This window comes from Carassius gibelio, chromosome B18, assembly GCF_023724105.1.
Source record: "Carassius gibelio isolate Cgi1373 ecotype wild population from Czech Republic chromosome B18, carGib1.2-hapl.c, whole genome shotgun sequence".
NCBI classification, from domain to species: domain Eukaryota; kingdom Metazoa; phylum Chordata; class Actinopteri; order Cypriniformes; family Cyprinidae; genus Carassius; species Carassius gibelio.
Window position 1 is genome coordinate 7,217,872 of NC_068413.1, and position 22,073 is coordinate 7,239,944.

At 35.3% G+C, this 22,073-nt stretch overlaps 2 protein-coding genes across 5 annotated transcripts in view; both read right to left on the reverse strand.

Annotated features, from left to right (window-relative positions):
• Nucleotides 1–890: 890 nt before the first annotated feature.
• mlc1 (modulator of VRAC current 1) lies at nt 891–8,017 on the reverse strand. 3 transcript variants are annotated; one of them, XM_052581836.1, is made up of 13 exons: nt 7,735–8,015; nt 6,848–6,863; nt 6,453–6,697; nt 5,963–6,052; nt 5,822–5,875; nt 5,517–5,618; nt 5,055–5,156; nt 4,103–4,171; nt 3,886–4,002; nt 3,742–3,798; nt 3,439–3,561; nt 2,345–2,488; nt 891–2,046 (listed from the first exon to the last, which is right to left on the reverse strand). In XM_052581836.1, exons 3-13 carry the CDS (start codon nt 6,690–6,692, stop codon nt 1,966–1,968), a joined length of 1,179 nt encoding a protein of 392 aa, XP_052437796.1. In that variant the 5' UTR covers nt 6,693–6,697; nt 6,848–6,863; nt 7,735–8,015; the 3' UTR covers nt 891–1,965. The 3 variants fall into 3 exon arrangements, with proteins under 3 accessions (XP_052437796.1, XP_052437797.1, XP_052437794.1); XM_052581837.1 differs by lacking the exon at nt 6,848–6,863 and having other exon boundaries at nt 2,345–2,485; nt 7,735–8,017; XM_052581834.1 differs by lacking the exon at nt 6,848–6,863 and having other exon boundaries at nt 7,735–8,013.
• A 3,894-nt stretch (nt 8,018–11,911) lies between these two features.
• The window catches only part of btbd11b (BTB (POZ) domain containing 11b), a 57,226-nt gene continuing 47,064 nt past the window's right edge, over nt 11,912–22,073 (reverse strand). The window contains exons 5-17 of one of the 2 annotated variants that reach the window (XM_052582617.1): nt 21,826–21,991; nt 20,303–20,392; nt 18,515–18,616; nt 18,110–18,203; nt 17,864–17,999; nt 17,538–17,758; nt 16,466–16,644; nt 15,352–15,457; nt 14,396–14,498; nt 14,162–14,243; nt 13,930–13,998; nt 13,249–13,362; nt 11,912–13,149 (exon numbers count right to left, since the gene is read on the reverse strand). In XM_052582617.1, the coding sequence (XP_052438577.1) occupies nt 12,940–13,149; nt 13,249–13,362; nt 13,930–13,998; nt 14,162–14,243; nt 14,396–14,498; nt 15,352–15,457; nt 16,466–16,644; nt 17,538–17,758; nt 17,864–17,999; nt 18,110–18,203; nt 18,515–18,616; nt 20,303–20,392; nt 21,826–21,991 (1,672 nt within the window). In that variant the 3' untranslated portion in view covers nt 11,912–12,939. The remainder of the gene's footprint in view (nt 13,150–13,248; nt 13,363–13,929; nt 13,999–14,161; nt 14,244–14,395; nt 14,499–15,351; nt 15,458–16,465; nt 16,645–17,537; nt 17,759–17,863; nt 18,000–18,109; nt 18,204–18,514; nt 18,617–20,302; nt 20,393–21,825; nt 21,992–22,073) is intronic. The other variant, XM_052582618.1, reaches the window with a different exon arrangement.

The following is a 22,073-nucleotide window of genomic DNA, read 5'->3' on the forward strand; positions in this document are numbered from 1 at the left end:
TAACCCTCCCCTGACAAACCTCACACACTTCCACACACCATCATCATCTCCAAACAGACCTTCAAGAAGATACATTGTCGTTGCTTGTTTGCCTTTCACGAGACGTTATAATATATTGCTAGTGTGCTTGTGTGGAAACGCGAGCCATACATTTGGCTTAATAAATAAAAGGAGACATTATGAAATCATAAAGATATGTATTAGATTCAACTTTTCCACCAGTATGGTCTACTGCTGTCCTTTATTTACTGTATAATCAGTTTTGTTTTGCATTGTGCTGTATGTTGTGCATTAAAATATAGTAGGCTATTTCTTGCACAAGATTCTATTATATTCTATTTATCTTATGTATTTTTTTTTACTTACTATCACTGTCCATACAATTTAAGGTCACCTAAAGGGTTTGGTTGCCGACATTCCTCAAAATGCCTTATTGAGGGAAAATAAATTATGACAATTTTCATTATTGGATGAACTATCCCTTTAACTTCATCTAGAATATTCAATGTAGCTACATATATTTCATACTGTACATACACATATACATAAGAAGGGTTCAGATGCAAAAGCCTCTAAGTGCCGTCTGGAAATTTAATCTAAAATTAGTATTTTTCTCATGCTCCTACATTTATGTTCCATTATTTCACTTTAATGGCAAATAACCTATTAATTGCCACTGAAGTAAAATTACTGAACCTATATAGGAGCCAGATAAAAAAAATTATCATTTTAGAAGAAAATTTCAAATGGCATTTAGAGGCTCTTGCATCTGAATTATATTTTGCTGTATTTACTGTATGTAAGCAATAGACTGCACTTGGTCTAAAACATGAGCAAACATACTGAGCTTTTGGGTCACTTGCTGGAATAAGTCATTCAAATTTCACGTAAACAATCTTAAAAATTTTATTGATCTACAATAACATAACAGGATGCATATATTTATACAAAAATACAATCTAACAAAGTAAAAATGGTTGCATGTAAGTAATATGGTCCATTAAAATTATTAGAATTATTGAAAGCATCATAGGTCGCCTACTCTTCTAGCTTCTGACATGTGGGTTTTCTAGATAATGCATTTCAAGTGCTGTAGATTGTACATGCATGGTGTGTTCACCATTTATTTGCATATAAATTTGCTCAGCCATGCACTCATCACATATGATTCTAATGTCAACTGGTATGGTTTATATATTCATGATTGTGACTCAGGTTTTAGGATCTTTACAAAAGACTTTAAAAACCAACCACACATTTTGACCACTTTTTCTTACTAAATTGTTATTTAGTAATATGTTTGACAGACGTACACCATAACGTTCAAAAGTCTGGGGTCAGTTTGACTTGAAAATATTTTTGAAAGAACTCTCATGCTCAGCAAAGCTGCATTTATTTGATAAAAAATACAGTAAAAACAGCAATATTATGAAATGTTATTACAGGTAAAAATAACAGCATTTTTTAAAAATATATTTTAAAATGTGATTTATTCCTGTGATGACAAAGCTGAATTTTTAGCATCATTAGTCCAGTCTTCAGTGTCACATGATCCTTCAGAAATAATTGTAATATGCTGGTTTGGTGCTCAAGAAACATTTCTTATTATTATCATCAATGTTGCAAACAGCTGTGCTGCTTAATATTTTTAAGGATTTTTTGATGAAAAGAAAGTAAAAAAAGAAAAATGCTTTTATTTGTAAAATTTTTGTAACAATGTGAAAGTCTTTGTTTGACATCAGTTTAGTGCATCTTTGCTAAATAAAAGTATATTTTAAAAAAAAGTTTAATATCTTAGCCCCAAAATTTTGAACAGTAGTGTACTGTTCATTAATATGACAGGTCAGCTGACAACTATGACAGAAGTTTCATGATGATCCTTTTCCAGTTGACATTATCATACTCCATATTTGTACCTTCACTTTCTTTCTCTTTGTTTTTTCCTTCTGATGCCTGTATTTTTGGTCACTTAGCCATTTGGACCACCACTGCTTTCCATGCCTTCTCTCTGTCAAAATCCCTTAGTGTGCCATTTAACATTTGATGCTGTAAGAAAAGAATGAGATGGTAGAAAAGAAATGACCCAATAGTCACCTTGAGGTCTTCCCTTGTTAATCACAACATCCTCCATGTGCGTTATGATGAATTCACAGAGGCGAATAACAGCCATTCCACTGTGACTGCCTTTCATGCTACATTTGGCATTGTACAGTACAGTTTCTCATTTATTAGTCTCTCATGGCTAACATCTTGTGCAATACAAATCACTCACAGTACAACACACTTCCTGTACTCTTAAATTGACTTATCAGTTATTTCATAGTGTGTAGGTTTGTGTTTTCACCTCAGAGTGTTTTTTGTGTAGTGTGTCCCATTCAGTATGCAGCTGGCTCTTGTAGGAAGCACACTTTACTGTGGTGGCCAATGTTAGTACCGCCTGCACCAGCAGCAGTCCCATCAGGATAAGCAGCAGTATGTCATACGACTGCTGCACGTGCAACATACATTCACAAAATTAATAAGTTTTGAACATCCTTCAAACGTAAGGATAGTTCACCTAAAGATGAAATGCCATTCAAAACATGTATGAAGTTATTTTTGTTCTTTGGAATTGATTCAGCAGTTGAAATTGTTAACTAAAAAAATTTTTTTGGTAACTGAAATAAAGCTGAAGTAAAATGCAAATATTAGACAATAAGCTAAAAATATTCGTAAAATAATTTATTTAAAAAGATTATAATAATTAAATTAATTGGCAACTAACTGAAACAAGATGAAGTACTTAAAACATATTAATGCTAAATAAAATTATAAAAAAAATGACACACCAATATTACAAAAACTTACAAAAAAAGTGAATTAAAAACTCAACAAAAATTCAATTCATTCACATCACGACTACAAAAAGATCAAACAATAATATGAAAGCACTAAAAGTCTTGTGAAACCATACAATAGTTTAATTATTAAACAGAAACAATTTCAGCTGCAAGGCAGATCCAAAAAGTCAATAGTCATTATTCAGCTCAGTATTTTTATATGCTATTATTATATTTATGAATATTTTAAATTAAATTGTATTTTTAATTTTGTTTTAGTTTTTTTTCTATATTGCTTTAATTTATTTTTTATTTCAGTAGGCCTATTTCTGTTCTTCAACATATTTATATCAAATATATTTTAATTTCTAACATTTATTTTAAGCTTCAATATCTTAACTTTTCGTTTCAGTTTTTTAAGTTTCAGTTTTGTATTAATATTTTAGTTCAGCTTTATTTAAATGTCTGAAAAGTTTTGGTTAATAATAACAACACCGCATGTGGATATGAAAATTTTCTTTTTTGGGGGTGTGATCCCTTTAAGGGGTCAAAAAAGGTCAAAATCTGACATATTGGAACTAATTTGATTTGATTGGTGTGGTGCACAGAAATGACTCACCTTTGCTAATGGCACTTCATGCCGAAAACTCTCAATAAAATTAATCACGCTGTTGGACAAAAATCCAGAAGCTGAGAAAAGCAGTGGTGAGGTCACACTACTTATAGCAATCAGCATTTCCATCTACAGCAGTAGAATTGAGAGGCGGGAAAAAAAGAAAAAAAGAAGGCGAGAGACAATATTCAGAGAGAATCACTCTATGGAGAAGGCAGACAGACAGCTAAATGAATGAGAATGCTAAATGTCCTCTAGGGACGTTCGATTGCACTGCTTTATTGCTGGAGAGACCCTGATGTGACTCACCAGACTCTTGCTGGGATATTCTGCCACCACATGGCTGGCAATGGCACTGGGGAAACACTGCAGAGGTATCACACACACAAACAATGACAGTTAATCACTCTAACTTACAATCTGAATTGGACTGATATAATAAACTGAACTCACAGCAACCAGAATCCAGAAGAAAGTGACAGAAAGATATGGCTCTGGAAGGAGAGCACCCAAATTCAGAGCAATAATTCCTCCAAATACAGCGGAGATGCCCACTATAACCTCAATTACCTGCAGCAGAGAAAGAGCGGCAGATCTATAGTGAAAATCGTGCTGATATACAGTGCATACACACAGTGCATACACACAGTCTCATTTGTAAGCAACTCACGGCGTAGGCCTTGAGAAGACGAGTGGGGAACGAAGCTGGGGTCACAACCACAGGGCCATCAGACACTGGCTGGAGGAATGAGATAGATGATAGCAATGAGGAAAAGAAAAAGAGCAGAGAGACATGAGCACAAGGGAGAGCATTTAAATGTAAATCATATAAGCTAGAGACAAACACATTTAGTCATAGATATATCACATGGTGATAAAATCCTGATGGCTGGGACTCAATTTGAAATAAATCTGAAATAAACTAAAATATAAATATTAGATAGAAAACCAAAAAAGTGAATTAGAATGTGTCCTTGGCAACTAACTAAACTAAATAAGTTTAAGTACTGTAATCATAAGTGCTGTCAAACGATTAATCACATCCTAAATAAAATATTTTATTTACATAATATATGTAAATATAATGTATATATTTATTATGTAAACACATGCAAATATTTAAGAAAAATATGCTATGTTTATATATTAAATCTATTTTTTATATAATATGAATACATACATTTATGTACATGTAAATATTTTTTTTAAATATATACTTTATGTTTTTGTATTTATATATACATAATAAATATACACAGACAGTATACATACATATATTATGTACACAAAAACTTTTATTTTGGATGTGATTAATCGCGATTAATCATTTGACAGCACTAGTTACTATTGAAATGAAAATGAAAATAATAAATTAAAGCTATAAAAAATGACAAGATAAAAAACAGATGAAAAATAGAAAAATATTATGTTAAAAAACAAGATATTACAGGCAAATATTTACAAATTATATTAGAAATCAAAATTTCCACCAAACACTCAAAATTCAAAATATATTTACAATGTATTTATTTATTTACTGACATATGCCAAAATAATTGTAATATTGCAGGCAGCCTATACAGATAAATATTTCACTCTCTCTCGCACACACACACACACACCTTTGCATGGCTGCAGCAGTCGTCTGCTGAGCGTGCTGACAGGATAACAGTACTGGCCGTGAGCACTTCCAGCACAATAAGCAGGAGCAGGTTAAAGTTAATCTTTAAGATGACAGACAGCAGTAATTGTTTTAATAGTATAGATGTTTTACATGCACATTATAGCTTAGTGTCTGAGCATTATGTACAAGTGTATAAGAATGCAGTGTACTTATAAATGACCATATTATTTCCGTCAGATCCTTTAAAATGATCTATGCTTTTCTATTGTTATATAATATAATATAATATAATATAATATAATATAATATAATATAATATAATATAATATAATATAATATAATATAATATAATATAATATAATATAATATAATATATATTTAATTTTGATGTTACCACATGAAGGACATTTTTCGGATCAATGAGAAACATTTCAGGGTATTAAAGATGTAATGTTCTCACATTGATGGCTGAGGGACTAATGGCGAGTTTACATCCGAACCACACCAGACACGTGGTTGTCACAGCAAAAGACGACACGTAGACCATTTGAAAGTCTGACACCTGTAAACACAATGTAGGTTATGTATTTGTAAAAAATAATAATAATATATATATATTTTTTTTTAGCTTTTTCCTTTTTTTAATATTTGATCTACTGAACACTATATTAAAGCACCACCAGTTTTAGTTAAATACTCTCCATGATTAAGATACTAGACACAGTAGATTTTTCTGTATTTATTAAAAAATATCCTTTCACTTACTGCAACTTTTCTGTTCTTGGCAATAGCAAAGCTCACCACTGCAGCTGGTATACTCTACAAACCAGAAGTAAAACAAATGAATGTCAAACTGACCAGTGGCCTCATCCATGAGCTTATAAGTCCTTCAGGACAAACACTCACAGATCCAGCAGTACAACGCAGGTAGTCCATTGCACCTGGAAACACATTACCCATGTAGAGGGAGAAAGTTGCCGCTATCAGCAAGCTGCTCTAGGGGTCAAATACAGATGAACACACTCAGACCCTCAGAAAATCAGTGTGTTAAAGGAATATTTGACTCAAACTTCAACAGTTTGAAGTTTAAAACATGCACTTTACACAAGACATTAATTGATGGACTGCAGTCATGTGGAATACATGTGGATTATTGCAATGTATTTATCAACATTTTTGAACTCTCTTTATGATGGAATCCATTCACTGCAGAGGATCCATTGGTGAGATAATGCAATGCAATAACAAATAATGGAATGCTTAACTTATCTAAATTTGTTCTGATAAAGAAACAAACTCATCTACATATTGGATGGCCTGAGAGTGAGTACATTTTTAGCACATTTTCATTTTTCTTTTAAATCTTTTAGCTAAAGGAGTGAAAATCTTCTCTTACCCCAATAACGATGCTGTAAAGCCAGACTCTGTAACTAAAGCAGGGATGTAATGGCCCAGGCTGATCCAGCTGCAGGTCACTGGCCCTGACATCCACCGTGTAGCTGTCTCTTTCCAACCTCTCCCGCTCCAGATGCCTACTCAGCGTTCCTACCCCGCTGTTTCGCTCCAGGGTGGACATCTGGGCATAGCTGAACACTTCCTGAGCTGATGCCTCCTCTCGTTGCATCCTAATATCCATGACCCCTAAAGATCCAATTCATATAAATCGCATTTATTGACTAGGTGAGAAAAAAATTGCACAAAATGCAGACATTTAGAGAAGGAGATAAAGAATATAGCTTATGCACTATTGACAGATTGCTATATGATCATTTTAATGACACTTAGACTTACCTCGGTTCCCCAAGGTCTGTAAATGAAATGCAACACATTATACCTGTTACTTCTTTCAGTGCTTTTGAAGATCATTCAATCATATCTTGTGTATTCCCAGGGAATGCATGAACTGATAAAACGTAATGCGTCAATGTAAATCTAACAGTGTTAACAGTATCATTTAGAAATGTTAATATCATACATAGTCTTGATAGTAATGATAACAATATTTTTATATTCTCTCCCCAATATTTTTCTAACATAAAAAAAGGCCAGACTGAAGATTGCCTTTTAGTGTCTTGCTTCATTTAATACATTTACATAAAAATGTCCTTATTTAGGCACAGCTGAGAAAACATATGGGCAAAAAAACAATGGCTTTACAGTGACATAATCACAACCCGCTGTGTTTTACGCTCAAGCTTTTGAGCACAATTTAGAAAGAGCAGGGTCTTGAAGGTGCTTCAAGAACACAACAGTGTGCTATAAACACCATTTTCTTCTTTGCACTGATAAAATCATCATACAAGACCTATGAGCTGCCGGTGCTACATTCCACTAATAACTACCAATATATCGGTATCCAGGGGGAAAAAAGTATATTTTTGGTCAACAATAAAGAAACAGAGCGCAATCAAACTGCTCCCTCTTGAAAACCCACACGCACAATGAATATAAAGCACTTTCACGGTATTACGTAAACAGCCACGGGAACACAGAGCAATAAAGAGGATGCATTGCGGGGATAATGCATGAAGGCAATGATTCATAAAAAAAGTTTGAAACACACCAACCCCTCCCTCAACCTCTTCTCCTCAACTTCATTCTGAGCCTCACTTCCTTTCCTCCATTCATTCATCTTATCTCTCCAGCCCTCTTTATCTTAATCTCTGCTTCCCACTCACCTGCCTCCAGCTTCAAGACACCGTTTATTTCAGCCTGGCCCACCTGTTCCCCTGTTCCTGTGGAAGTCTAAGGTTTTAGTGGTACTTTATCTTTGTCTTCTTCCTCTTGTTCCTCTCCTCTCTCTCTCTCTGTCCCCTCCACTCCAAGTCAATAAAAAACTTTTGGAACGCTTCAAAGCCTGGAACAGAAAGTTGAGAGTGTTGCCCTGCCAGCCAGTTTTAGCCAGTGAATGCAAATGGAGCGGAGAAATGGGGCTCAGATCAGTGGCAGCTGAGACCAGAGCCTCTTACGGCTCTGTTCAACTCAATGAGAGAACTCACACATAAATCAACACCCCCTCGCTGCCATACACACAAAAACACACACAGAAAGAATGCACACAACCTAGAATGAGTTTTCCCATGTAACCATAATTGGGCACCAACAAATGTTTCTTTTCTTCATGCATGTGATCACATTAAAAACCAAATAATTATTTGTGTGTGGTTTTTTAAAAAGTATCATGCTCAGCAAGGCTGCATTTATTTATTTTCTGAAATATTTTCAGTAATATTGTCAAACATTACAATCTAATAATTGTTTTCACTTTTAATATATTATAAAATTACATTTATTTCTGTGTTGGCAAAGCAGCTTTTGTCTTCAATGTAACATTATTTACACAGAAATCATTCTAATATGCTGATTTGGTACTTAAAAATGTATGTATATTATTATTAATGCTGAAAACAGTTGCTGCTTAATGTTTTTGTAAAAACTGTGATGTATTTTTCAGGATTGTGTGATGAAATAGACATTTCAAAATAACAGCATTTATTTGAAACGGAAAACATTTTAGATAAATTCAAAATGCTGAATAAATGTATTAATTTATTTTTTAAATCATACTTACCCAAAACATTTCAATGTTAGTGTATCACAGTTTCCACAAAAATATTAAGAAGCAAAATAATAATATTCAGCATTTATAAGAATAATAAATGTTACCAAATCAGCATACTAGAATGATTTCTGAAAAATCATGTTGCACTGAAGATTTAAATAATGACTGCTGAAAATGCAGCTTTGCCATCACAGGAATAAATGTAATTTTAAAATGCATTAAACAGAAAACAGTTATTTAAAATTGTAACAATATCTCACATTATTACTGCATTTAGTGTACTTGTTATCAAACAAATGAGGCTTTGATAAGGATAAGATACTTATTTCAAAAACTATCAAAAAAGTTTAAACTGGTAGAGTATGTTAACAAAAAAGATATGCACACAGTCCTGGTTGCATAACAAGTTAAAAGCTGTGCAGTCCTGCACTCCGCTCTTGACTCCTCCCACCTGGGCCTCCGTTTTACTGGAGTGAAAAAAACAAACCAGAGATTTGGGACGTCCCACAGGGCTTCTGAAGTTTGTAACCAGCGGGTTCATAAACAGGGTCTTTAATCCTAGCACATTTGAGAAGATTCAAGCGTTTTGTCACATGCCTTTGAAGCGATTGAATCCAGTCATATCAGCATCATTAATCATAAATGCAACTGTGTGGATTACCATATTTTGGCCTATAGGTATAAAAGAGATAAATAAGAGGCGAGTGAGCGTATGTGTAAAAATGCTCATCCACATCAATGCTACTGTTCAAAAGTGTCCTTGAAAGGCAGTATCCATGGATACCTTTTAAACAGCCCCCTTCCAATGGCTGGCCACCACACTTCACTGCCCTCTGAATATGCTCCACACAAAGATCACACACTCATGTGGACACACACACACACACACACACACACACACTCCAGACATGCCAAGCCACTGAAATCCCTGCAGATGCGTTATTGATTCACTATAACTCAGCTTCAATAGTCATTTTAGGGGTTTATGAGGCAAAGAGAAAACGTCTAAAGTTTGTGAGCTGTAGCAAAGAGAAACTTAAATGTTTCTTTTTATTTACACGTAAATCATGAAGAAAATCTCTTTATAGGGTCCTGATGGGAAAGCTCACACACCATAAACGCCCAGTGGTCCTTAAATAAAGGAGGGTGTCAAACAGCTGTAATAGTTCTGGCTATCCTGAAAAATACATTCATTTTGGGATTTAGGGATATGCATTTAAAGACGTAAACTAAAGGTTTGAAAAAAAAATCTGGTAGCCTACTGGATGCTGAAAGAAACACACATATAAAGAGTTTAACCCTGATTCCCTTTACTGTTATTTGTATTTTATTTATTTTTTTATCAGATACAATCACAAGTGATTAAGACTGCAGTCGTCAGTTGCCTAATAAAAGTTATTTAATGTAGAGTGACAATTACTGTCATAGGTGCTGCCATAATGTCACATGATAAGTAGAAAGTTACTCACTCAGTCACCATTTTGAACCAGTTCTTTTCAGTGAACCAGTTAGCGTCCAGAGCCAGCTGATCACGTGCCAGACCTTGGTTACTGTATCTTTGCTTTCTGAGAACCATATCGAACACGAATCGAAGTCTTTGACGGGCAAGTTCGATTCACTTCCTCACGAATCTTTGAACCCTTATTATACGAATCTTGTGTTTCGAATCAGTGCTTCGGAGCACGTATCAGCCACAGCTTTACTTCAGCATAAACAAGTTTCTTAAATTCTGACTGTAAAAGTTCTGTTACACATATGTTGGTAGATAACAGGGTTACAAATTAATAGACTACATGTTATCTGGTATTTAATGACATTTTAAACATTATAATATTTTGCAGATTACCTACATTTAAAACTCTTGTGCTGCTACTGAATGCAAACGCAGTTTGCAGTCGTTCTGAAACAATTATTTCGCAAAGCATATGATAATTTTGTTTCTTTGTTTGTTATTTAACATTTTACATAGTCTATCTATATTACAACATTCTATTAATTTGACATAAATAGAGAAGATAGTGTAAAACATGAAAAATTTCCTCTTTGAGGTAAATACGCTCTTACAAATCATTTAAAATCTAGGGCTTTGAGTCCAGATGCTTCACCATTGGGCAACTACTTCCCACATAAAAGGACAATGCTTCTCTTGTTTCTTTCTTTTCTCTTTTCTGACTCATATATCCTTGGCTTTTTCATTGCAACCCTTCATTCTTTCCTCCTCCCCTGCCCTTCTCCCTCTTTCGCATCTGTTGTGCCTGTAAACTTTGTCTGGTTTGCTGAGATTAAGTCTTCTTTAACACAGTACAAACAACTTGAGGACTAAGTTGCACTCCACAGTTACAAAAAAGCAAAAGAAAACTCAGCGCTGCTGAATCAGCTAACAAACAGCAATAAAATTCAGCAAGCAGCATTACAATTTATTAAGCTCAGTGGTTCTCAGCTGGTACAGTAAGTCGTGTCTGCGGGTCACAGGTCTACTCTGACTGTGGACAGCAGAGGGGGAAAATATAAAGCAATAAAATGCAACCAGTCTTATAGTCACAGGTAAAATAACTAAATAAATTGTCGTATTATATTTTAAAATGTATAGAACAAATTGTTACATATGTTGGATATTTTGCATTTTAATTTAATATAGAATAACAAAATAAATATATCCATTAAATTTCAAAAGGTATATGAGGAAATGCTTTATATTAATTTTAATAAATGATAATTTATTAATAAAATAAATAGGCTTAATTAATTTAAATGAAAGAAAATGCTTTATTTATTTATTTTACATTTTATATTTATTAATTTAACACATTATAATAACAAAATAAACAGGTTTATTATATTTTAAACATTAATAGACCTTTACTTACATTTTATTTCATGTGTTTCAGAAATCAAAATCTTTTTCTTTTTTTTTTTTTTTTTACTAATTTTAAGAAATGACAGCAACAATAAACAGGGTCATTAACTTTCAAAATGTAGGAGAAAATGCTTTACTACTTGACATTTCAGATTTTTATTTTAATGATCATATCTATGAAAAGATCAAATAAATAGGCTTATATAATTGTAACAGTTACATACATTTTATTGATTGCTTGGAGCATCGGACCATTGCAATTCAGTATTAATTAAACTGTCCGTTTTTCTATTCTGCCTATTTTGTGTGATAAACAGTTGTGGTTTGGGTGGCCACCTGAGTTGGAAACCTGGGTACTGCAATACAAGCAAACAAAAATGATGAACCTCCAGCTTATGAAAAAACCCAGACTATGAAAAATGAGGAGAAGCATTAGTATTTTGTAGTAATCTTTATAAAGAACACTGATTTAGTCATCAAGTGACACAAATGTCATTAGAGACACAGCACATCAGAACATTGCAGGCACATTCTGAATCAGTCATTTCAGGGGATTCACAGCTACAATTCTGCAACTCCATGCTGATAATAGTTCATTTTCCTAGACAAAACAGACCCCCGCACACACAGAAGAGTGTAAAGTCAATGCAAGACATGACGACATCAACAAAACCCAAGCATGAAAATACTTACATGCTCATCTACATTTACAACAGTTAACAAGACTTCAAGAACACTTCTATAATACATTATTGTGAGTTCTTGACAGAAGTCTAAAGATGATGACATCTTATATACATCTACGTACAGCTGGAGATCAAACTACTCCATATGAGAGATTTCCGTCAGTATTTACACTGGCAGCCACATTCTCTGCCCACATTTTAAACATATGGTTACTGATAACAAGAGCAGTATCTGTACAACTGTGAAGAAGCATCATCTCAATGCTCGAAAATACAAATCTAGGAAGCATATTTAGTAACATCTATAATCAGTGCTGACAATGATTGAGTTGTTTTCTATTCCAGAGGACTAACTCCTTGTACCCCTAAGCCATGATGTACCAAAAAAACGTGACCTGCTTGCTGTAGCGATCTCAACAGTGCCACTTTTTTTGGGTCACGTCACATTTGCTGCTCATAGTGCTTCAAAATGAGTTACTGGAATTGCAATATTCCAAGGTTAGTAAAGGTACTGCATCTAAGAAAACCATTTTCTGTCACAGGTGTTATTCAATTTGGAGAAGAAATGTAAAATGGCATTGTTTCCTTTATGGCTGTCACGTAAAGCATAGATCAAGTCTGTTGAGAATAGATCACCACAGTCCTAGATGGAGAACTACGAGTGCATTGCTACTGCCACTGAATGAATACATTTACACCGCACTGCTAGAGTCCTGAAGGAAGTGCACGTGTTTGGATCTCAGCATGCTTTGATGAAGTCTGGACTCTGGAGGCAGTTTTAGACGATGGATCCCTTCGAGGAGGACAGATGAATGGAGCGAATGCGCGTGGCCAGCGTCTTCTCCAGATCACGCAACACGTCGGGGCAGCAGTTCTCCACCGGGTTGTTATAGAGCAACTGTTTAAATGGCTCAAGCTCTATGAGAACTGCCATGTTCTTCAGAAAGTAGCCCTCGATGTAGGTCGACAGCTCAGGTGTCTCTAGGAACTAAGAGAGTAGTAGAGGAAAGAACATACTGAGGATGTAAAGAATGTTTCAAATGCATGGAAAATCCAAGCGATTGTATGAACATCGATTGTATGTTACTTTAGCATGGTTGTAGATCTCCACACAAGTTTCAGTGTTGATGTTCTTGGCGCAGATGATCTCACAGTGTCTCTGTAAAGCCTCCAGTTGGAAGAACTTAGATGCAGAGAGGAGCTGGAAGAGAGCAGAGCAGAGAGACATTGTGACCAAAAGAAAAAAAAGCCTAATATAGTATATAAGATTCATAGGTAATCAATAACAAATGTCAAAAACATACACACACACACATACACACATATATATATTAACTTATACAGTATATACAATTTTGTACTGTTTTATTTGTTTATTTTTATTTTAGTGCTTTATTTAATACGTTCATTCAGAAAGAATGCATTATATTGAATTTTTCCTGTATTTCTTTTCAAATAGATGCTTTGGTGAGCATAAAAGTTTTGAATGAAAGAAATCTTTGAACAAATGTTTAAACATTACTACAGAAACTACTAAATGTATAATACAAATAAAATACTTTAGTAAAATATAAATTATTACATAGGTTAATTGATTTTATTAATATGTGGAAGAAATAAGAAAAACTTCAATTATTAATTGAACACTTGTCTTATATTTCTCCTGCAATAGGAATCAGTTTGACTGCTTTACACTTTAATATCCCTTTGAAAACAAATATGCTAGATTGCGTAACATAAGGACTGAAACAGAGTTATTAGTACTTACATCCATAACCTCAGTGTTTCTGATGTGAAGTGAATCCGTTCCACCACAGTACAGGTACTGCATCACCAGCTATTTTGAAAGCAAAATATAATGTTTCATGTATCAGTCAGACACTCAAAAGACCACAATATAAAAATGATGAGCTCTCCTTTCCCTCTCAGTAAAAGCAGCATAAAAATAGCAAGACACACTTGCATCTTCTCAGAGCATTAGTGAAGCAGCCGTACTGTACCTGAAATACATTGTATTTGACATGGCTGATTTCGATACAGGTGTTCTCAGCAGCTGGTCTGTTTGCTAGAAGTAATTTAAACCTTGGGTACAAGAACGAAAATTTTAAGCAATAATAATACTCCTTAAATATATAAGCTGTTCTTGGGCCTCATATATGTGTTATTAATAAGGTATTGTAATCAAAAGAACAAAAGCACACTTTTTTTCAGGTGGATGCAGTGCACCAACTGACCTGTTGGAGGCGGTGAAGAGCAAAACTTTGTGAGCGTAGAAAGGCTTTCCTTCCACCAGGAAGGTCACATCTGACATCTCCTTGTTGTTTAGAAAATGAGGATCTGACATAAACATATCACAGATGGATTTCATTAGTTGCAACTGTGGAATCCGTGAAAATCAGCAACATACCACAGTCACTGCCAACAGAACTCCAAAGGTTTATCCTAAAATGAAAATTCTGTCATATTTACTTCACTCAACGAGGGTGAGTACATAATGACAGAATTCTCATTTTTGACTAAACTATCTCTTCAACCTGCATTTAAAATATTTTTTAATGGCAGAACCACCCACAAATGACATTTTTCACTTGACATTTCATTAACAGAAAGAGTGCTCCATTCAATTCAAAATGTCACTTTCTGTTGGTCATGAAAATCTTGCGTTTGTTTGCGTTTTACAGAGAGCACGGCACAACCTGATTTCTGTCATGACAGCTCTCAGAGGGATTGGCATGGTAATGTACATGACAATGTTCATGTATTTCTTATTGTAGGTCTTAGTGAAAAGATCTGCTACGATGCTGCTGCTGCTGCGGAGCAAGTACCGAGACTTGCTACTGCAAATACATCCACAAAATGCTGCTGTGAGCATGTAAGAAATATTGCTGCTGCTAATATAACACACATGAAATAACTCCCATATAGCATACATGAAACACCTCGTAGCAGATTTATACAGGTGGAGCTGGGGAAAGTGGAGATTTTCCGAAGCCAGCTGCAACTGCTACAGCAAGCACTAGTCATACAGTATATTTTAATATTGAGCAGCGACCTCATTGGCTACCGGTACAGGAGAACCAATCAGCTGTGGCATGTGATAATGATGTCATTAGGTCAGACTGAGTAAGACCTATCGGACTGTGCCATCTAGAGTTTCATGCCAGAATTCTGTATATCTGGTGCTACATACCCAGTCTTGACGTCTGTTTCCTCTTGATCTCTGTAAGTTTGGGGATCGGGTATGGTCCGTAGCACTGAGTAAATATCATTGCCAGCTGCTGACTAATCACTTCATTCTGCAAACCACAAGAAAGAGAAACAGGTAAGACCTATCTCATCAAACCCCAATACAAAACAACGCATTTTGACTTGCCTTGGGGGTGTTACAGTGCCTGAGTTGTGTGAAGGTTATGTGTATGTGTAAGCTTGCATAGAAAAACCACACCATCTATTCTTGAGAATATCAGTGCATGGCGTTTTTGGGATCAGTACTTTGTTACGAAGGCGACAGGAGTAGAACTCTTAAATCCCTGTCAGATCACTCCTTCTGTGGTTTGAACGATCAGCTTCTCTGAAAGATTGTTAGAGGTTCCTCATCAACTTGACATTTCTCTCGCCCGGTCTGCCTCTGCCTCTACAAATCACCTGCTGTCAGCATAGCACTGCTATTTCCTATCTCTCCCGCTCTCTCTACCGTTCTGTCTCTTGGTCTCTCACTCTTTTGTACTAACAAGCAGACACACATTACTTGTGAAGGTTGAGCAGGGAGCGGAAACTGTCAGTCATCCCTGCAGGGCTCAGAGTAAGGTTCCTTGACTCCACCATAGATCAGCCTTGACAGGCACGCTCACACATACACCTACTGTAGCCCCAATAGAAGGAAATCCATGTTTATCTTTACTTCCTGTACTGTCTGATCTGCTATAGAGGGAGTAGGTATGGATGTGTGAAGCAGATGTAATGGTCAGTGTCTAAGGATTCTTTCTAGCACCCTATGTTTCAAAGCAAAGCTCACGATTACATAACACTGTGGGAGGACGTCAACAGAATGCCCAATTCAAATTATGCAAGTTTCAGCCTTCCTGTTCTACAGAAGCAATATGTTCCCCAGGGTTCCGGACTCTAAGGATTCTAAAAGAGGTAACCCTAGGAAATTACTTGATGGGTATGATCATGTATCTCAGGCAAGCTTAACTAGCAAGACCAAAATCAGAGATTTGATTCCAGAGAAAGCATATGATGTCAATTGTGGAAATTTGCACTCTGTGTTTGTGCATGTGAGTTTAGCATGTGTTTTTGTTCACCTTGCTGGCACGCAGGATCTGGAACATGAGTGGGAGGCCGTGTGTTATGAGTTCCTCTGTGTACTCCTCCTCTTCAATAGAGCTGAACTCTTTCAGCAGACCCTGGATCAGCGTCCGCCGGTGCTGCAGGAAACAGGTTCTCAGGGACTCCAGCCATGTATGCAGCGTCCAGGGCACCCCTGATATACACAAAGACAAACGACAAACACTTTTTAGCTTTTTACTTTAACTTTAATATTTTCACAATGGTATAAAATATTAAACACACACACTTGGTCTTGGTCTCTGATCTTGCACTTGTACATTACCATTTAAAAGTTTTGGGTTGGCATGATTTTTAAAAATGTTTTTGAAATACGGTAATCTTCTATCCTTACCAAGGCTTCATGTATTCAATCAAAAATACAGCAAATCAGAAATACTCTGAAATGTAGTTATAACAAAAAGATGTTTTGTATATTAATATATTTTCAAATGTATTTTATTTCTGTGATGGCATAGCTGAATTTTCAGCAGGTATTACAGGCTTCAGTGTCACATGATCCTTCAAAAAGCATTCTATAATGCAGATTTAGTGCACAAGGAACATTTTTTAGTATATGGATGCTGAAAAAAGATTTATTTCTGAGACATTTATGATTAACAGGAAATTTAAAAACATTAGGAATTTCTAAATATTTTAATAATATATTATTTAATATATTATATTTTAAATATATGATTTTGGTCAATTTAATACACACTTGCTATATATATATATATATATATATATATATACAAGTAGATAGTAGATAGAATAGAAATAGGATAGAGAGTTCTAGTGTTTTAGAGGGTCAAGTGCATATATATATATATATATATATATATATATATATATATATATATAAGCATATATTACAGTTCCATTCAATTTTCTCTTTTATTGTAAGCCATATCAAAATGTTCCACAGCAAACCTCTATTCAACAAGCCATTCATTACATTAAGCTATACTTACAGTAAGTAACTTAATGTTATGCAAATTCATTGTGATACGATTATTATATTATTGTAGATACAGTATCGGTACTGACCTAGACTTCTGATGTCCAATGTAATGTCGACATAGCCGTGTTCAGAGCTGTGATACATCGCCTCTCTCAGAGCTTTGAGTTTGGCCTTCCCCGTGCGGGTTGCTTCCATCTTCAGGGAATTCCTCTCTTCCATCTCTGATCCCTCAGCCAAGATCTCCTGTAGAGACAGAACATCTGCCTTCCCCTTTTCCGACTGCGACAGAAGCTTGCAGAACACGTTCCTGCAGCAAACAGATAAGGATGATACAATTTTGCAGTTTTATTAATAAATTACGAGACTGTGTGTGTGTGTGTTTGTGTATTTGACTAATGCATGTGTGTATTACCTGTGCCCATGCGCTGCGGCCAGACTGTAGGAGTTCATGTCCCCGTGAGGTGCGGTAGAGATGCCGTTGCGGTACATGGTCCCAACCATGGGGTCTGCTCCTCTCTCCAAAAGCAGACTGACTAGCTCAAAGTTCCCTACAGCACACAAACTGCTGAGTCCTCTCTTGTGGTCACGCTGGCTTATAATTCAGTTATTCGAGAAGGAAGTGGCACTGTTGTCCGGCCTGCAGTGTGCGCTTTCTTACCTGCGGCGGAAACTAACTGCAACGGCGTCTCAGTGTAGTTCTCCATCCCGTCCTGCAGAGAGCCCTCCACATTAGCTCCAGCATCCAGAAGCAACTGAGATAAAAGGAAGGAGAGAGATGAGATTAGGGTTTTCCATTAAGGAAAACTCCAGCTGTAGCGAATAAGCTAATGAAAGCAATTCTTGCTAAGATTAATTTGAGGAATTAGAGACAATGACAATGAAATAAGCAAACACATGATGAATCATAATGGTTGTTCGACTCCATGACAAAATGAGAACCTCAATTCATGCAGACAGGGCTTTCAGGAGAAAACTGATGCATACGCTAAAGTAATTTTAGTCTGACTCAGTTGTTTGGCTTAAAATCTTGCCGAAAGATCGGGCAGGAGAGAGAGGTCACTACCTGCACCACGGGGATGTGCTGGTGAAGTACGGCGAAGGTGAGAGGTGTGGCCTGCCGGGTCTCTGGGAAGACTGAGGGGTACTTTTGCACTGTGTTTGGCACCTACGGGAGGTACAGGGGACAGAGCAGGGCACAAATCAGAGAGATGGAGACCTTTAAAAACCTGTCCTGGGAAAACTACAGAGATGCTGCGCTCAGCTGAAAATATGGAGATAGGAGAGGATCTTTGGCCTTTTTGCCTCTTTATTGGAGTTATTGGAGTAAATTGATCTAAAGTTACAGTTTCCACAAAAATATTAAGAAGCATAAATATTTTTCTACATTGATAATACCCCCCTCCAAAATATAGTATAGAAGTAGACAATTTATTTAATTAATACACTCTTAAAAATAAAGGTGCTTTAAAGGTTCTTCACAGCGATGCCATTTTTAGTTCCACAAAGAACCATTCAGTCAAAGGTTCTTTAAAGAACCATCTCTTTCTTACCTTTTAAAAATCTGAAGAACCTTCTTAAAATGTTTTTTTGAGTATAATAAGAAATGTTTAAACTTTCAGAAATCTCAAAGCATCAGATATACTGATAAAAAAAGACCTACTAAAATACACTTTAATTTTAGTATTTTTTATTATTAAAAGTATTTTGATTTTATTTGTTATTTCCTACTGTAATTTATATTAACACCAGCACCAAATACCTTGCATTTGGCAAACTGAAGGTTATCATAATAACAACATACTTCTGGGGTTTTAACCGGCAACCTTCAATAAAAAACGTGCATTAAATTATTATTATTTTATTATAAAAAAAAATGATGCTCCTACACCAGCATTGTCTATTTATAAAAAATAAAAAAAAACTCTAACATGAGTGTTCCCTATTTTTTCTATCCTATTTCTTTTTATATATATATGTATGTATGTATATATATATATATATATATATATATATATATATATATATATATATATATATATATATATATATATATATATATATATGTGTGTGTGTGTATGTGTGTGTGTATGTATTTAAAACACCTTGCTACATGTACTGCATTAGGCTAACCAAGACATGTCACAGCACTTATATATAGTTTTGTTTTTATTGCTTCTTTACTGTCCTCATTTGTAAGGCACTTTAGATAAAAGCATCTGCTAAATGACTAAATGTCAATTATTAAAAAAATGGAAAAAATATGGACACCACTCTACATACATTTCTTTTTCTTACATTTCCATTTTAACTCAAATTTATTTCTACACTTTCTAAAGTTAAAAAATCTAAGGTTAACTGTAATAAGTTGCCTTATCTTCTGGCATATGTTTTGACGGTAAAAAAAACAAGTCAAAATTCTTACAGAAAGTGTAAGGTTTTGTGAGAGAGAAAATAACACCTTATTCATAGCAAACGTCAATGAACTTTTCACATTTTTATGACACACAGTTGTAAACAATATTATTTCCCCGCTACAAGTGAGTGAAACTGTGACTTGCGGTAATATCTCTTTGAGATGTGTTTTATAAAGCTGGAAATAGTGACAAATAGTGAGCGTGTATATTAGTGAGAAATCTGTCTCTGCTAGCTTCTAGGGCCGAGTTTGGCAGAACAGCACCTAGTGACAGTGACTTTCAACAAACACAGAGGAAATCTACCCAGACAAGTCCCTCATTGGCATGCAAAGCAGTCTGAGTTTTCTCCTGTCATAGTACAACACATAAACACAGACACATGAAACATGACGGGGAGGATGAGTACATAAGAACACAGCAGAGATGTAGTCACAAACCTCACTGTTGATGTCGGCTCCTGCGTCTAGAAGCATCTGAACCATGGCTTCGTCACCGCGAACACATGCGTACATCAGAGGGGTCATGCCCTGCAAAACACACAAGACCAGTTACACTGAGCATACGCCAGACATATCTTCTGACTGTGGAGTTACGACTGGAATCCAACTTGACAATATGCCGCATTTCATTAAAAAATGTATGCAGACAACATTCAAGCAGTCTTCTTGCGTTGATAGAAACCAATCTCCTGGAAGACCATAACGTCACTCAAATCAAGAGATGAAAAATCAGATAACAATTGAATTAGCTAAGAAACAAAGGTAATGGCAAATGTTTCCATTCCCTGAGGCCAATAACGGAGCAAAGCAATCAGTGATGGAAAGACCGCTGGTGAGTGCACTGATTAATACGGTCAACCGTTAAACACTGTGAATCTTGAGGGAAACCTGCTGTGCAAATCTGTTTGTTTCCTTCTGGGCTTCCATAAATGGAAAATATAGCAATGTGTGCAAGCATTTGTAGTCATCACCATTAATCTGCATTTAGTTGCTTTTATCTATATAAAGTGATGTATAATATATTTTTTACACCTGTAATAGGAAGGGACCTCAAAAACGAACCACTTCTAGGGGCTGAACCTGCAACTTTTAGGTTACAAGACCAGGCCAAAACCAGTGCAAAATGACTCACCACAGGTTTTCAAAGCTCCAGGACACTTGTTTTTTTTTTTGGTTTAGGGCTGTCAAAGTTAACATATAAACTTAAGTTATTAAAGAAACAGAACTTTTTTTGCGCATTCACGATCATAATTGCATTCAATCCTGCTAGACAATATTATGAATTTAATTTAATTTATTCTATTCAAAGCACACATTTGTAAAAGAAAACAATTCTAAAATGTAATTAATCTCAGTGAGTGCAAGTGCAAGTAAAAATATTCGCAAAGATTATGCTAACAATTTTTCTTGCATATTAGAAAGGCTTTATACATGAAAATATGCAGCTTCCTTTTTCAATCAAAGCTTCATTGTTGAGATGTTTACATTATTATTTAAACAAGCTGAATTAATTTGATCAAAATTAACAGTAATATTGTGGAATTTTATTACAGTTTAAATTAACTGTAATCTATTCTGATGTTAAAATTGTTCTGTGAGTCCTGTGATAGCAAAGCAGAATTTTCAATGTAATATTTTGTGGAAACCCTAATGTTTTTTTTTCCTCAGAATATTTTGATAAGTTAAAAAGAGCAGTATAAAAAAATTACATTTTAGGATACCTTTCAGAATAAAAGCATTCATTTCTTTTGTTAAAAAAATTCTTACCGGCCCTAAATTTTTTTTACTGAAGTGTAAAGTATATTTCAGGAATAGGGTTCCCACGCAAAGGGATCATAATATTTGCAATTTTTTAATCATTAAAAAGATGATAAAACCCCTACCTTAACATACTGTTAAATACAAAAATAATGGCAAGTTTTATATTTGTGTTGAAATTTTCATGTAGAAATCATTCGTACCTGTTCACTCATACTGTTGATTCCACCGGGTCCTAGTAAGTTGATGGCCTGGTTGACCAGGTCAGTGCGGCCACAGTTGAGCATGCGGAAGCCCAGGTCCTGCAGGAACTTGGCCTCGGTAGAAGCAGCATCCAGCTTACGTGACACGCAGAAACAGTCATCAGTCCTGCGGCACACATACAAAAACATATCTCTAATGAATCCTACTCCCAAAAAAAGCTTGAGTCACATATTCCAAGTGAAACACT